Raw genomic sequence first — 16,367 nt, forward strand, 5'->3', positions numbered from 1 at the left:
GTATATATGGGGTTACGGGGATCGGGTCTCAGTAAGATGCGCTGTCAAGGAGTCAGTGCAGACTCAAATGGGCCGAATGGCAACTTTCTGCATTGTAGTAATTCTGTGATTAGCTAAGACAGAATACCTAAATGGAAGGACTATATAAAAGAGACTACAAAAGAAACTTAATAGAACTTTGAACTGATGATACTGTGAACTAGCTGTCAATAAATAGCATTCTTTCTGCCCCAACGAATGGCCAGTTTAACCAAATGATCTGTCTTGGTTACGTCAGACTATTAAATACCAAGAGGCCAAGCTTTGTTAAAGTTGTGCTTTTTTTAATAAATTTATCTGATATTACATTGTGGGTACCAATGGTCCGATTGTTCAGAATTACATTTCTGTAACACAGGGAGCTGGACATTTCCAACTAACAGTACAAAATCATCATGCTGCAATCGGATACAATCAGCCTTTTGTGAACTAGGTTGAACTTGGGTGGCAACATGGGCCGGAATTCTTCGGCCGTTCACGCCCCGCCGCGGGAGAATATGGCGCTCAGCCGAATCTCCATTCACTGCAGCGGGAGCAGAGAATCCCGCTGGCGTGAACAGCAGAGAAAAGCTGGCCAAGTGCTGCCAAAAAAACTAACCTTAAGTTATCCAGGACCTAGGAAGCATCAAGCAGACTAATGAAAGGTGGGTCGTAATATTACCCAACACAATGAAGGCGCCTTTATAGATCTATGGTCCTTTTGACACGGTCATCTTTTCCCATCTACAAGTTGATGTGGAGATGCCGGCGTTGGACTGGGGTAAGCACAGTAGGAAGTCTCACAACACCAGGTTAAAGTCCAACAGGTTTATTTGGAATCACGAGCTTTCAGAGCGCTGCTCCTTCATCAGGTGAGTGGAGAGTTGGGTTCACAAATATGGCATATATAGACAGAGACACAATTACAAGATAATGGTTGGAATGCGAGTCTTTACAGGGAATCAAGTCTCTACAGGTACAGACAATGTGAGTGGAGAGAGGGTTAAGCACAGGTTAAAGAGGCGTGTATTGTCTCCAGCCAGGACAGTGTGTGCTAAACTTGACTATCAATTTCTGCTTGGCGATTCTGCGTTGTTGTGTGTTTTGAAAGCTGCCTTGGAGACATGAGGACAGACTCAACCGGGATCTTGGGTTCATGTCACACTATCTGTAACCCCCGCAACTTGCCTGGGCTTGCAAAGTCTCACTAACTGTCCTGGCTGGAGACAATACACATCTCTTTAACCTGTGCTTAACCCTCTCTCCACTCACATTGTCTGTACCTTGAAGACTTGATTACCTGTAAAGACTCGCATTCCAACCATTATCTTGTAATTGAGTTTGTGTCTATATATGCCCTGTTTGTGAACACAACTCTCCACTCACCTGATGAAGGAGCAGCGCTCCGAAAGCTCGTGCTACCAAATAAACCTGTTGGACTTTAATCTGGTGTTGTGAGACTTCTTACTGCACCTACAAGTTGGACACTGAACATTCAAAATTAAACAGAACTTCCATTTTAACTCGGAGGTGGCAAATTTAAAATCAGCAATTCACTTCAGTAGCTTGGAAATAATCGGCCAATTTTGTCCTCCTCAAGTTAGAAGCAGAAATTTAATATTTCCAGACAGAATCAGGAGACTAATGCAAGAATTATCCTTATTCTGCCATTTGCAGTCATAGAAATGAAGCTGGTCATTTTGTTGGCAGCCATGATCATGAACAAAGCTAGAAATGCTTTTAAAAAAATCAGTTGAGATGCTCCAGACAGAAAAAGAGCAAAGTGATCATCAGAACACAAGCACAAGTGGAAAAGGAACAAGTTCCTCTCCTTACAAGAGGAGAATATATATTTGCGCAAAAATACAGTTCAAGAAGTTTCAATTTCAAAGCAATGAGTGAAAAATAAACTCAGTGTTGACACAGTTAACCTTTTGGACACTGCATTAAAATCCACCAAATTGACATTTTTAACAGTTTTCCATATGAAACAGCAATATACATAAAAACCACTTGTATAGAGGTTAGGTGGCAGACATGCAGATATGTACTTTGGTGCTTAATAGGCCAAATCAGTACTTAAAAGAGTCAGAGACACAGCAATGGCCTGTGATCCTGAAGTGTTAGTTGCCGAAAAAGAGAGACATATCATCAAAGCTTTTCATCTTGCACTCATCAGGACAGCCACGCAAGACAAACCAACAGTAAAGGGAGCAACAATTGATAGTGCGTGACAAGAGAGTGCTGATTGGTTGGCAAGTGGACTCTGGTAGATGTGTTGCCATGGAGAATACAGCAGAGCAGTTAACTGCCAAGTTTCTGTTTCAAATTCAAGCCAGGCAGGCCGACTCTTGATTGGTTGGCAAGTGGACTCTGGTAATGCCTTGACCAATCAGAGTCCACTTGCCAACCAGAGTCGGCCTGCCTGGTTTGAATTTGAAACAGAAACTTGGCAGTTAACTGCTCTCTGCTGTATTCTCCGTGGCAACGCCGCTACCAGAGTCCACTTGCCAACCAATCAGCACTCTCTTGTCACGCACTATCAATTGTTGCTCCCTTTACTGTTAGTTTGTCTTGCGTGGCTGTGCTGATGAGTGCAAGATGGAAAGCTTTGATAAGGTGTCCCTTTTTTCAGCGATTCTTAAGTTACCACCAAACTACTATTTATTATTTGGTTCATAAATGTTAATGACTAATCTTCTTAATTAACAATTGTCACTTTGATTGTTTAGTCTTAATCCTGATGAATGTTAAAAAGGCACAAACCAAAACATTTTTTCCCCTCAATTTTGCTTAATGAGTATTTCCCGCTACAGTTACAATTTGATATTTTCCCCTACCGCTACAATTATAAACTCAGTGCTCGAAGAAAAGGGTTTTAAAAGATGCTAAGAGGCATAGTTGCCAAGAGAAATCCATTATTTGCCTAAACAAACGATAAAGTTAATGGCTCCTTCCATTAAAGTTCCTGTTCAAGCGTTCATCTGATTACCAGATTGTGAAGCCACCATCTGAGCCACCACTAAGCCAGTCGCTCTTTCTCTGAGTCACTACGACGTTACTGCCTTGCATGGCTGCGATTTGAGCTGCATTGGGAGGGCAGCCAGGTGGAGGTGGCTAAATCAGGAGAGAAAAACAAGAGTTCTTTTTAGGAGCCAAGCGCATCTTTCAGTTTAACCGGCATATGTTCACAATTCAGCTGCGATCCTTTCCTCTCCAGCTCCTCCTCTTCAGAATACTGACACCCGCACAAGTCCCTTCTTTTAATTGCCAGATAAGATCATCTGGGTGGGGAAGCAGTGGGTTGGAATCAAAGAAGCTCCAGCCTTGCGATGGCAAGCCAATTCAGCCACTCACCTGTGTTTCACTTGGTAAGGTGTAGCCTGCCGCCTGTTCCACACGTGTACAGGTGACACTTTGGTCATAGAATCATAGAAACCCTACAGTGCGGAAGGAGGCCATTCGGCCCATTGGGCCTGCACCAAATACAATCCCATCCCAGCCCTCGCTAATCCCCTGACACGAAGGGGCAATTTAGCATGGCCAATCAACCTAACCTACGCATCTTTGGTCTGTGGAAGGAGAGCAGGGCACCCGGAGGAAACTCTCACAGACGTGAGGAAAAAAGTGGCAGACTCTGCACAGTCACCCAAGGCCGGAATGGAATCCAGTCCCTGGCAGAGGCATCAGTGCTAACCACTATGCCATCGTGCTGCCACTGTCATTGCCCAGAGTAAGACATCATGAGTTTGTAGGTGATGCCACTCTGTTAGCCCAAGGTTGGGGGCTGCCAGGACATTCTGACAATCCAGTTAAAAATGGGTTTTCCTCCCTGCCAATCTGATTCAAGTCCAGAAGGTTTACGGTGCAGTAAGAATGAGAAACCCTTGTTAAGGAAGCCACTGACCACAAGAATAATACGAAAGTGGCTTTAGATTGCTTTGTTTTCACTAACTATGAACACGATTTTATTTTTGTGCGGGCTTTGTGTTCTCAATATATCAGCACCATTGTCCAGGTGATCAGGTTTGGCAGCATCAGAATGGTATCATGTACATGCACATGGCTCGCTCTATGATCACATTACCAACACTTCCACAGTTGACAGGATTAGGTTTGCCCCCAGTCTATGCGGAGACTTGTTGCACTCAGCCTATGGAAATATCAGCACAGTGCCTGCTTGTCCCATGATTGGAGCTTCAAGGTAAAAAGGCATAACAATATAATGGGAATCAAATTATTCCTCCAACACCTCAATGTAGAATGCAAAATTCACACAGCAGGGAAGCTGCCTGGAGGTGTTGCTGTTTATAAATTTTACTCACGTCGGCAACGAATTTGGTTTTTTTTGATACACTAAAATATGGGGAAAGGGAAGAAACTGTAGGGGTACAAAGAAAGAGCAAAATGCCACAGGAAAGGAATCCATCTTTTAAACATCATGTGCAGCTGTCAGGAAAAAGACAAATACAGTCTTGTAGCTCGAGGATCCCAGGATATGACACTTATACAAAGCACTGGCTCATCTCTCAGGCAGCACAGTGGTTAGCACTGCTGCCTCACAGCGCCAGGGACCCGGGTTCAATTCCCGGCTTGGGTCTCTGTCTGTGCGGACTCCACACATTCTCCCCGTGTCTGCGTGGGTCTCTTCCAGATGCTCCGGTTTCCTCCCACAGTCCGAAAGACGTGCTGGTTAGGGTGCATTGGCCATGCTAAATTCTCCCTCAGGTGTACCCAAACAGGCACCGGAATGTGGCGACTAGGGGATTTTCAGTAAATTCATTATAAGAACATTAAGTACTAGGAGCAGGAGTAAGCCATCTGGCCCCTCGAGCCTGCTCCGCCATTCAATAAGATCATAGCTGATCTTTTCGTGGACTCAGCTCCACTTACCCGCCCGCTCACCATAACCCTTAATTCCTTTACTGTTCCAAAAATGATCTATCCTTGCCTTAAAAACAATGAGGTAGCCTCAACTGCTTCACTGGGCAGGGAATTCCACAGATTCTCTACCCATTAGTGTTAATGTAAGCCTACTTGTGACACTAATAACTATACTTTAGTTTGAACACTGGTTTGTATGGTGCCTAGAACTATCATGGGAGGTGGAAATTATGGCTGAAAAAGCAACTAAACCAAAAGAATTGGGCATTTAAGCAAGTGGCTTGGAGTGATATTAAAGTTTAAATAAGTTAGACATGTGGAGATGCTGGCCTTGGACTGGGGTGGGCACCGTAAGAAGTCCAACGAGCTTTTGGAGCGCTGCTCCTTCATCAGGCGAGTGGAGAGGCAGGCTTCACAAACATGGCGTATATAGACAAAGACACAATGACAAGATAATTGCAGGTTGGAATGTGAGTCTTTACAGGCACAGACAGTGCGAGCGCAGAGAGGGATAATCACAGGGTAAAGAGGTGTGAATAAGATGGAATTGAGTAAGGGAGAGAGTAATGACATCTAAACCAGGGTTCCCATTCTTGTATGTGAATGCACTGAGAATAGTGAATAAGGTTGGGGGTCACGGGTACAGATTGCGATGTGGAAATATGATGTTGCAAGGAGACCTGGCTCAAAGGAGAGCAGGAGTGTGTGTGTTAAATATCGCTGGGTGCAAGGTGTTGAGAAAAGATAGGAAAAGGGTGAAGGATGGTGGTATTGGTTCCAGAGAACATTGCAGTGCTGGGGACAGGGGATGTTCCAGAGAGTTCATGGACAGATTCTATTTGGCTGGAGCTGAGAAATGGAAAGGGTGCAATGACATTGCTTGGTGTGGAACCTAGACCACTAGAGAGATTGATGTCGAAGAACAAATTTGCGGGGAAATTGCAGAGAGATGCAAACGTTATAGAGCAACTATAATGGGGACTTCAATTACCCAAATGTAGACTGGGACAATGGGAGTGTAAAGGGTGGAGAGGGGCAAAAACGTTTCCCACAGCAACATGTGCCCAGTGCATCAAGAAATAATGTACTGATGAACCCGGTTCTTGGAGACTAGCTAGGCCAAGTAGATTAATGGGGGGGAACATTTAGGAGACAGTGATCATTGAGTCATAACATTTAGGATGATGGCAGAAAAGGACATTAGGGAATCCAGAGTAAGAATAATTAACAGAGAGAGAGGGACGATTTCAATGGGGAAGAGAGGCGGGCTGGTTCGACTGGAACGAAAGGTTGGTGGGAACAACTGCAGCTGAATAATGGACTATGGTGGCGATTGTCCCTTTAAGGGTCGATCTGCAGAGTAAGGGGCATATGACCTGGGAAACCAATCAGGGACCAGGGTGGGGCATCACTCCAGTAAGCATGGGCTTTTGCATCTGAACCTTTGATTTATTATTGTCACATGTATTAACATACAGTGAAAAGTATTGTTTCTTGTGCGCTGTACAGACAAAGCATACCGTTCATAGAGAAGGAAACGAGAGAGTGAAGAGTATAGTGTTACAGTCATAACTAGGGTGTAGAGAAAGATCAACTTAATGAGAGGCAAGTCCATTCAAAAGTCTGACGGCAGCAGGGAAGAAGCTGTTCTTGAGGCGGTTGGTACGTGAACTCAGACTTTTGTATCTTTTTTCCGAAGGTGGAAGAGAGAATGTCTGGAGTGCGTGGGGTCCTTGATTATGCTGGCTGCTTTGCTGAGGCAGCTGGAAGTGTAGACGGAGTCAATGGATGGGAGGCTGGTTTGCGTGATGGATTGGGCTACATTCACGATCTTTTGTAGTTCCTTGCGGTCTTGGGCAGAGCAGGAGCCATACCAAGCTGTGATACAACCAGAAAGAATGCTTTCTATGGTGCATCTGTAAAAGTTGGAGCGAGTCATAGTTGACATGCCAAATTTCCTCAGTCTTCTGAGAAAGTAGAGGCGTTGGTGGGCTTTCTGAACTAGTGTTGGCATGGGGGGACCAGGACAGGTTGTTGGTGATCTGGACACCTAAAAACGTGAAGGTCTCGACCCTTTCTACTTCATGCCCGTTGATGTAGACGGGGGCATGTTCTCCTCTACGCTTCCTGAAGTCGATGACAATCTCCTTCGTTTTGTCGACATTGAGGGAGAGATTATTGCTGCCGCACCAGTTCCTCTATCTCATTCCTGTACTCTGTCTCATCCTTGTTTGAGATCCAACCCACTACGGTGATGTCGTCAGCAAATTTGAAAATCGAATTGGAGGGGAATTTGGCCACACAGTCAGAGGTGTATAAGGAGTATAGTAAGGGGCCGAGGACACAGCCTTGTGGGGCACCGGTGTTGAGGATGATCGTGGAGGAGGTGTCGTTGCCTATCCTTACTGGTTGTGGTCTGTAGGTTAGGAAGTCTAGATCCAGCCGCAGAGGGAGGAGCCGAGGCCCAGGCCACAAAATGTGGAGATGAGTTTTGTGGGAATAATAGTGTTCGGAGAAGCTGGCTGCAGCCACGAGGTTACAAGTCTCTGTATAACCTGTAAATATGATGTGGAGATGCCGGCGTTGGACTGGGGTAAACACAGTAAGAAGTTTAACAACACCAGGTTAAAGTCCAACAGGTTTATTTGGTAGCAAAAGCCACACAAGCTTTCGAAGCTCTAAGCCCCTTCTTCAGGTGAGTGGGAATTCTGTTCACAATGTAACCTGTAAATAAACATGTTGTTGTTTTTCCCTCAACTGGTGAACAAGAATGACTGTATTGGCAACAAGGATAAAAGCGATAAATTCTCTCCACCTAATATGCCTTCAAGTACCACTCTGCAAAATGCATAGCGAGTGCTGATGCACTTGGTCGCTGACCTTTGCAAGAGAGAGTGTTGCACCTCCCCCAGTACTGCAGGAAATTGTCACAGTGTTGCATTACTTGGACACATAGATCTGTCTCACCGAGACTGGCAAATACTCGACCAGTCGGGATCCACTGCTGCCCAAAGTGAGGCACAGGAGACTAATGAGTTGGGCTAGTGAGCCAGTTTCTAAAGAGATGAAACCATATTTTTATATGAAAAAGTGAGTGGAGTTGCCAAGACAGCATCATACTTTGGGGAGATAGAGTAGGCATCATTGTACCAGGAAGAGAGCTGCTCCTTGCTGAATGGCACAGTGCCCATCCAGGTATATTTATGAAGAAGACGCTCGTTAGTAGGTATGTCCGGTGGCCTGGCATTGAGAGTCTACACAGCAAGAAGTTTAACAACACCAGGTTAAAGTCCAACAGGTTTATTTGGTAGCAAAAGCCACACAAGCTTTCGGAGCTGCAAGCCCCTTCTTCAGGTGAGTGGGAATTCTGTTCACAAACAGAGCTTATAAAGACACAAACTCAATTTACATGAATAATGGTTGGAATGCGAATACTTACAACTAATCAAGTCTTTAAGAAACAAAACAACATGAGTGGAGAGAGCATCAAGACAATCAATGACAATCTCCTTCATTTTGTTGACATTGAGGGAGAGATTATTGTTGCCGCACCAGTTCACCAGATTCTCTATCTCATTCCTGTATTCTGTCTCGTCATTGTTTGAGATCCGACCCACTACGGTGGTGTCGTCAGCAAACTTGAAAATCGAATTGGAGGGGAATTTGGCCACACAGTAAGACTTGATGCTCTCTCCACTCATGTTGTTTTGTTTCTTAAAGACTTGATTCGTTGTAAGTATTCGCATTCCAACCATTATTCATGTAAATTGAGTCTGTGTCTTTATATGCTCTGTTTGTGAACAGAATTCCCACTCACCTGAAGAAGGGGCTTGCAGCTCCGAAAGCTTGTGTGGCTTTTGCTACCAAATAAACCTGTTGGACTTTAACCTGGTGTTGTTAAACTTCTTACTGTGTTTACCCCAGTCCAACGCCGGCATCTCCACATCATTGAGAGTCTAGTCAAACACTGAACAGTGCCAACTGCAACAAAGGTTGCCTACTGCAGCCCCACTGCATCCTTGGGAACGAATCCATATGGATTATATTGGTCCATTCATGGGCACAATGTTTCTGCTCCTTGTCAATGCACAAAGTAGATGGAAGTGTTTGCGGTGACGTCTCCGACATTGCACACTACAGTTGAGAAACTACGCTCATATTTTTCCACCCACGAAACACCTGAAGCCATAGAGTTTGATAACTGAGCAGTCGCCACGAGTGCCGAGTTTCAGAACTTCACTGCTCTCAATGGTATCAAGCACCTTACCACCCAGCATCCCACGGACTCGCTGAATGAGCCATCCAAACCTTTCAGTCTGGCCAAAAGAAGCAGTGAAGAGGAAGCCTAGAATTTCACAGTTCCTTCTGGGCCATGGGAGCGCTCCACATGCAATAAGGGGAGTCCCACCAGCAGAGGTGTTGACGAACCAGCGTCTCAGAACGAGACTGAGCCTCATGTTTCCAAATTTGCCGGGGAGAGTAGAGTCTGCCAAAGCAGTCAGAAGGCAAAGCATGATTCATGCAAGTCGACACGGTGGTTTCTGGTGGATGACGCCTATGTGAGGACTTTTGGGTGTGGGTCAAGTTTGGAGTCATTGTATCCGAAATGGGGCCCGTCTTATCAAGTGGGCACTGGAGGAAGGGTCATCCAGAAACATGTGGACCGTTTGAGAGAGGGGGGAGGGCGGGGGAGTTACCCCAGCAGCCAGTACTGCCATCTGGAATTGTTGTCAAGTACCCACATACCACGTCATCCTGTTTCTGCCACAACTGACGTCCCCATGGAGATGGATAGAACTCAGATACCTGTGCCCAAAGAGACACCCATGACTGCGGTTCCTACTGACAGCACTCCAGTGGAAGCAGCCCAGGCAGAGGAGTTAAGCCGCTCCACTAGGAATCGGAAACCACCCGAAAGACTTCATTTACAATGGATTAGATTCGTGTGTTAAACGTTCAGTTATTGGGGACTGAGTAAATGGATTGTTAATTATATAAAATAACTTAGAGGGGGAGGGACGGGGTGATCCCTTTAAGAGTCGATCTGCAGAGTAAGGGTCACATGACCCATGAAAGCAATCAGGGACCAAGGTCGGCTGGGGGCGGGGGGGGGGGGGGGGGGGGGAGAGAGAGAGAGAGAGAGAAGAGAGAGAGAGAGAAGATAAATCACCCCATTAAGCACAGGCTTCTGTATCAGAACCATCTTGGGAGCTACCCACAGCCACGAGGCTACAAGCCTCTGTGTAGCCTTTACCTGTAAATTAATGCAGACACGGGGAGAACGTGCAGACTCCGCACAGACAGTGACCCAAGCCGGGAATTGAACCCAGGTCCCTGGAGCTGTGAGACAGCAGTGCTAAGCACTGTGCTGCCCGGTCTATGATGATAATGCTGTTGATGCGTACATGGACTTTCAGAAGGCATTCGATACAATGCCACACAACAGACTTGAGAAAAGTTCTAGCTCATGGAATAAAAGTGACAGTGGCAACATAGATACCAATTTGAATGAGTAATAGGATAGAGAGAGAATGGTCAGTGGATATTTTTCAGGTTGGAGAAAGGTTTGTATGCTGTGTTCCCCAGGGGTCAGTATAGGGACCCTCGCTTCTCCTGATATATTAATTCTAGTTCCTGGAGTGCAGGAGATCATTTCAAACTTTTCAGATGACGTGAAACTTGGAAGCATTGCAAATTGTGAAGAGGGCAGTGTGGAACTTCGTAAGGACACAAGACAGGTTGGTGGAGTGGACAGATAGGTGGCAGATGAAATTCAATGTGGAAAAGTGTGAGGCGTTGTATTTTGGTGGGAAGAACATAGACAATGTGAAATAAGAGGTACAATTCTAAAAGGGGATGCGGGAGCAGAGGAACCTGGGTGTATTTCTCCATAGATTGGGAAGGTGGCAGGACAGGTGGGGAGAGCAGTTAATAAAGCAGATAGCATTCTGGGCTTTATTAATAGGGACATAGAGTACAAGAGCAGGGGGGTTATGCTGAACTTGTACAAGACACTAGATAGACCTCAGCTGGAGTATTGTGTACAGTTCTGGGCACCACACTATAGAAAGGATGTGAACGCACTGGAGAGAGCGCAGAAGAGGTTTACAAGAATGGTTCCAGGGATGAGAAACTTCAGCTATGAGGATAGATTGGAGAGGTTGGGACTGTTCTCCTTGGAGAGAAGGCGGCTAAGAGGAGATTTAATAGAGATGTTCAAAATCATGAGGGCGCTGGACAGAGTAGAGAGGGAGAGATCGGGACTGAGAGGGGCACAGATTTAAAGTGATTTGTAAAAGCGGCAAAAGGTGATGTGAGAATAATTTTTCACACTGAGTGGTTGGGGTCTGGAATGCGCTGCCTGGAAGTGTGGGAGGGAGGTTCAATCGAGGGGGCGTTAGATCCCAGACTGATCAATATGAAGAAAAGTTCTCGGCCAATAAGGTGAACACAGAGTGAGGATGATGCATGTGGAATAAACGATGCAAGGAGACAGGACAAATGGAAGGTGGTGTAAAACTTTAAGAGGAGCTGAATTTGAAGATGTACAGGGCCAACTGAAGACACTGGAGCTGAAGTGAGGTTTGGAACGGTGAATGGAGATGGCTGTTTCCAGTTCAGCATTGCCCTGTCACTAAAGGAGCGGGAAGGGGGGGGATTTCTCGTGATGCATCATTCCTGGAATAGGGTTTGGAAAGGAGGAAGAATGTCTCCAGGCTTGTTCTGAATGTAGGCCGCATTCTTTGTGTTGCGAGTTGTCACTAGCAGTAATTGAAGGAGGCAGAGTAAAACAAGATGTTTCTCCAGAAAACTGGCTAGCTCAGTATACACTGACATAACGGGCTCACCAAAGAACCATAGAAAATTACAGCTCAGAAACAGGCCTTTTGGCCCTTCTTGTCTGTGCCGAACCATTTTTTGCCGAGTCCCACTGACCTGCACTTGGACCATATCCCTCCACACCCCTCTCATCCATGAACCCGTCCAAGTTTTTCTTAAATGTTAAAAGCATTTACTACTTTATCCGGCAGCTCATTCCACACTCCCACCACTCTCTGCGTGAAGAAGCCCTCCCTAATATTCCCTTTAAACTTTTCTCCTTGCACCCTTAACCCATGCCCTCTGGTTTTTTTCTCCCCCAGCCTCAGTGGAAAAAGCCTGCTTGCATTCACTCTATCTATACCCATCAAAATCTTATACACCTCTATCAAATCTACACTCCAGGGAATAAAGTCCCAACCTATTCAATCTCTCTCTGTAACTCAGCTTCTCAAGTCCCGGCAACATCCTTGTGAACCTTCTCTGCACTCTTTCAACCTTATTTACATCCTTCCTGTAACTAGGTGACCAAACCTGTACACAATACTCTAAATTCGGCCTCACCAATGCCTTATATAACCTTACCATAACACTCCAACTTTTATACTCAATACTCCGATTTATAAAGGCCAATGTACCAAAGGCACTTTTTACGACCCTATCCACCCGTGACGTCACTTTTAAGGAATTCTGTACCTGTATTCCCAGATCCCTCTGTTCAACTGCACTCTTCAGAGTCCTACCATTTACCCTGTATGTTCTACTTTGGTTTGTCCTTCAAAAGTGCAATATCTCACACTTGTCTGCGTTAAATTCCATTTGCCATTTTTCAGCCCATTTTTCTAGTTGGTCCAAATCCCTCTGCAAGCTTTGAAAACCTTCCTCACTGTCCACTACACCTCCAATCTTTGTATCATCAGCAAATTTGCTGATCCAATTTACCACATTGTCATCTATATCAATGATCTGGATGATAAACAACAATGGACCCAACACCGATCCCTGCGGCACACCACTAGTCACAGGCCTCCACTCAGAGAAGCAATCCTCCACAACCACTCTCTGACTTCTTCCATTGAGCCAGTGTCTAATCCAATTTACTACCTCCCCATGTATACACAGCGACTGAACCTTCCTAACTAACCTCCCATGAGGGACCTTATCAAAGGCCTTGCTGAAATCCAGGTAGACAACATCCACCGCCTTCCCTTCATCCACTTTCCTGGTAACCTCCTCAAAAAACTCTAATAGATTGGTCAAACATGACCTACCACGCACAAAGCCATGTTGACTCTCCCTAATAAGTCCCTGTCTATCCAAATATTTGCAGACCCTATCCTTTCTCACACCTTCCAATAACTTGCCCACCACCGACGTCAAACTTACTGGCCTATAATTTCCCGGATTTCTTTTGGAACCTTTTTTAAACAACGGAACAACATGAGCCACCCTCCAATCATCCGGCACCTCCCCCGTGAATACTGACATTTTAAATATGTCTTTAAATATGTCTGCAAGTTCATCACTAGCTTCCCTCAAGGTCCGTGGGAATACCCTGTCCGGTCCTGGGGATTTATCCACTCTGATTTGCCTCAAGACAGCGAGCACCTCCTCCCCTTTGATCTGTAAAGGTTCCATGGCCTCCCTACCAGTTTGCCCTATTTCCGTAGACTCCATGCCCATTTCCTCAGTACATACGGATGCAAAAAAAACATTTAGTATCTCCCCCATCTCTTTTGGTTCCATACACAGTCTACCACTCTGGTCTTCAAGAGGACCAATTTTATCCCTCACTATCCTTCTGCTCCTAACATACCTATAGAAGCTCTTTGGATTTTCCTTCACTCTGTCTGCCAAAGCAACCTCATGTCTTCTTTTAGCCCTCCTGATTTCCCTCTTAAGTAGCTTCTTGCACTTTTTATACTCCGGGCATCTGATCTGCTCCTTGCTGCCTGTACATTTCATACAACTCTCTCTTCCTCTTAATCAGTGTTACAATCTCCCTCGAGAACCAAGGTTCCTTATTCCTATTTACTTTGCCTTTAATCCTGACAGGAACATACAAACTCTGCACTCTCAAAATTTCTCCTTTGAAGGCCTCCCACTTTCCATTTACATCCTTACCAGAGAACAGCCTGTGCCAATCCACACTTCCCAGATCCCTTCTCATTTCATCAAATTTGGCCTTTTTCCAGTTCAGAACTTCAACCCGAGGACCAGATCTATCCTTATCCATGATCAGGTTGAAACTAATGGCATTATGATCACTGGATCCAAAGTGTTCCCTCACTCACATCCATCACCTGCCTCAACTCATTTCCCAATAGGAGATCCAATATCGCATCCTCTCAAGTTGGCACCTCTATATACTGATGTAGAAAATTCTCCTGAACACATTTTATAAACTCTACCCCATCTAAAACTTTAACAGTATGCGAGTCCCAATCTATATGTGGAAAATTAAAATCCTCTACTATCACAACTTTGTGTTTCTTGCAGCTGTCAGCTATCTCTCCGCTGATTTGCTCCTCCAATTCTCGCTGACTATTGGGTGGTCTATAATACAACCCCATTAATGTGGCCATACTTTTCCTGTTTCTCAGCTCCACCCATAGGGCCTCTGTAGACAAGCTCCCTAATCTATCCTGCCCGAGTACTGCTCTAACATTTTCCCTGACCAACAATGCCACCCCCCCACCTTTGATCTCTCTGCCTCTATCCCGCCTGAAACATTGGAATCCTGGAACATTGAGCTGCCAGTCCTGCCCCTCCTGGAGCCAAGTTTCACTAATGGCTGTAATGTCATAGTTCCATGTGTCTATCCACGCCTTCAGCTCATCTGCCTTCCCCACAATACTCCTTGCATTGAAATAGACACACCTCAAAAAGGTTATTTCCACCACACTCAACCCTTCCATTTGTGATTTTGCTTGAACTAACCTGTCTTTTTACCCCTGCTCCACTATCTGCTCTGGCACTCTGGTTCCCACCCCCCTGCAAATCTAGTTTAAACGCTCCCCAATAACACTAGCAAATCTCCCTGCAAGGCAGGGAGGAAATGGCCGAGTGAGGGAACCATGGTTCACGAAAGAGGTGGAATGTCTTGTGAAAAGGAAGAGGGAAGCTTATGTAGGGATGAGGAAACAAGGTTCAGATGGCTCGATTGAGGGTTACAAGTTAGCAAGGAACGAGCTGAAAAAGGGGCTTAGGAGAGCTAGGAGGGGACATGAGAAGTCCTTGGCGGGTCAGATCAAGGAAAACCCCAAGGCTTTTTACTCTTATGTGAGGAATAAAAGAATGACCAGGGGGAGGTTAGGGCCGGTCAAGGACAGTAGTGGGAACTTGTGTATGGAGTCAGTAGAGATAGGCGAGGTGATGAATGAATACTTTTCTTCCGTGTTCACCAAGGAGAGGGGCCATGTTTTTGAGGAAGAGAAGGTGTTACAGGCTAATAGGCTGGAGGAAATAGATGTTCGGAGGGAGGATGTCCTGGCAAATTTACTGATCCACCCTTCAGCCCCCTCCTCTAAGTCATTAATAAAAATCACAAAGAGCAGAGGACCAAGCACTGATCCCTGTGGCACTCCGCTAGCAACCTGCCTCCAATCCGGGCCTGGGCCTGATGAAATATATCCTAGGATTCTTTGGGAGGCAAGGGATGAGATTGCAGAGCCTTTGGCTTTGATCTTTGGGTCCTCGCTGTCCACGGGGATGGTGCCGGAGGACTGGAGATTGGCAAATGTTGTTCCTCTGTTTACGAAAGGGAATAGAAATGACCCTGGTAATTATAGACCGGTTAGTCTTACTTCGGTGGTTGGTAAATTGATGGAAAAGGTCCTTAGGGATGGGATTTACGACCATTTAGAAAGATGCAGATTAATCCTGGATAGTCAGCACGGATTCGTGAAGGGCAAGTCGTGCCTCACAAATTTGATTGAATTTTTTGAGGAGGTAACTAAGTGTATTGATGAAGGTAGGGCAGTTGATGTCATATACATGGATTTTAGTAAGGCGTTTGATAAGGTCCCCCATGGTCGGCTTATGATGAAAGTGAGGAGGTGTGGGATAGAGGAAAAGTTGGCCGATTGGATAGGTAACTGGCTATCTGATCGAAGACAGAGGGTGGTGGTGGATGGAAAATTTTCGGACTGGAGGCAGGTTGCTAGCGGAGTGCCACAGGGATCAGTGCTTGGTCCTCTGCTCTTTGTGATTTTTATTAATGACTTAGAGGAGGGGGCTGAAGGGTGGATCAGTAAATTTGCTGATGACACCAAGATTGGTGGAGTAGCGGATGAGGTGGAGGGCTGTTGTAGGCTGCAAAGAGACATAGATAGGATGCAAAGCTGGGCTGAAAAATGGCAAATGGAGTTTAACCCTGATAAATGTGAGGTGATTCATTTTGGTAGGACTAATTTAAATGTGGATTACAGGGTCAAAGGTAGGGTTCTGAAGACTGTGGAGGAACAGAGAGATCTTGGGGTCCATATCCACAGATCTCTAAAGGTTGCCACTCAAGTGGATAGAGCCGTGAAGAAGGCCTATAGTGTGTTAGCTTTTATTGGCATCTCCACATCATTAGCTTTTATTAACAGGGGGATGGAGTTTAAGAGCTGTGGGGTTATGCTGCAACTGTACAGGACCTTGGT

General features: G+C 45.5%; 1 protein-coding gene across 1 annotated transcript in view; it reads right to left on the reverse strand.

Annotated features, from left to right (window-relative positions):
* Positions 1-301: 301 nt before the first annotated feature.
* The window catches only part of dazap2 (DAZ associated protein 2), a 38,015-nt gene continuing 21,949 nt past the window's right edge, over positions 302-16,367 (reverse strand). The window contains exon 4 of the mRNA XM_078201235.1: positions 302-3,135. Coding sequence (XP_078057361.1) covers positions 3,007-3,135 — 129 coding nt within the window. The 3' untranslated portion in view covers positions 302-3,006. The remainder of the gene's footprint in view (positions 3,136-16,367) is intronic.

The sequence above is a fragment of the Mustelus asterias genome, chromosome X, assembly GCF_964213995.1.
Source record: "Mustelus asterias chromosome X, sMusAst1.hap1.1, whole genome shotgun sequence".
NCBI lineage: Eukaryota > Metazoa > Chordata > Chondrichthyes > Carcharhiniformes > Triakidae > Mustelus > Mustelus asterias.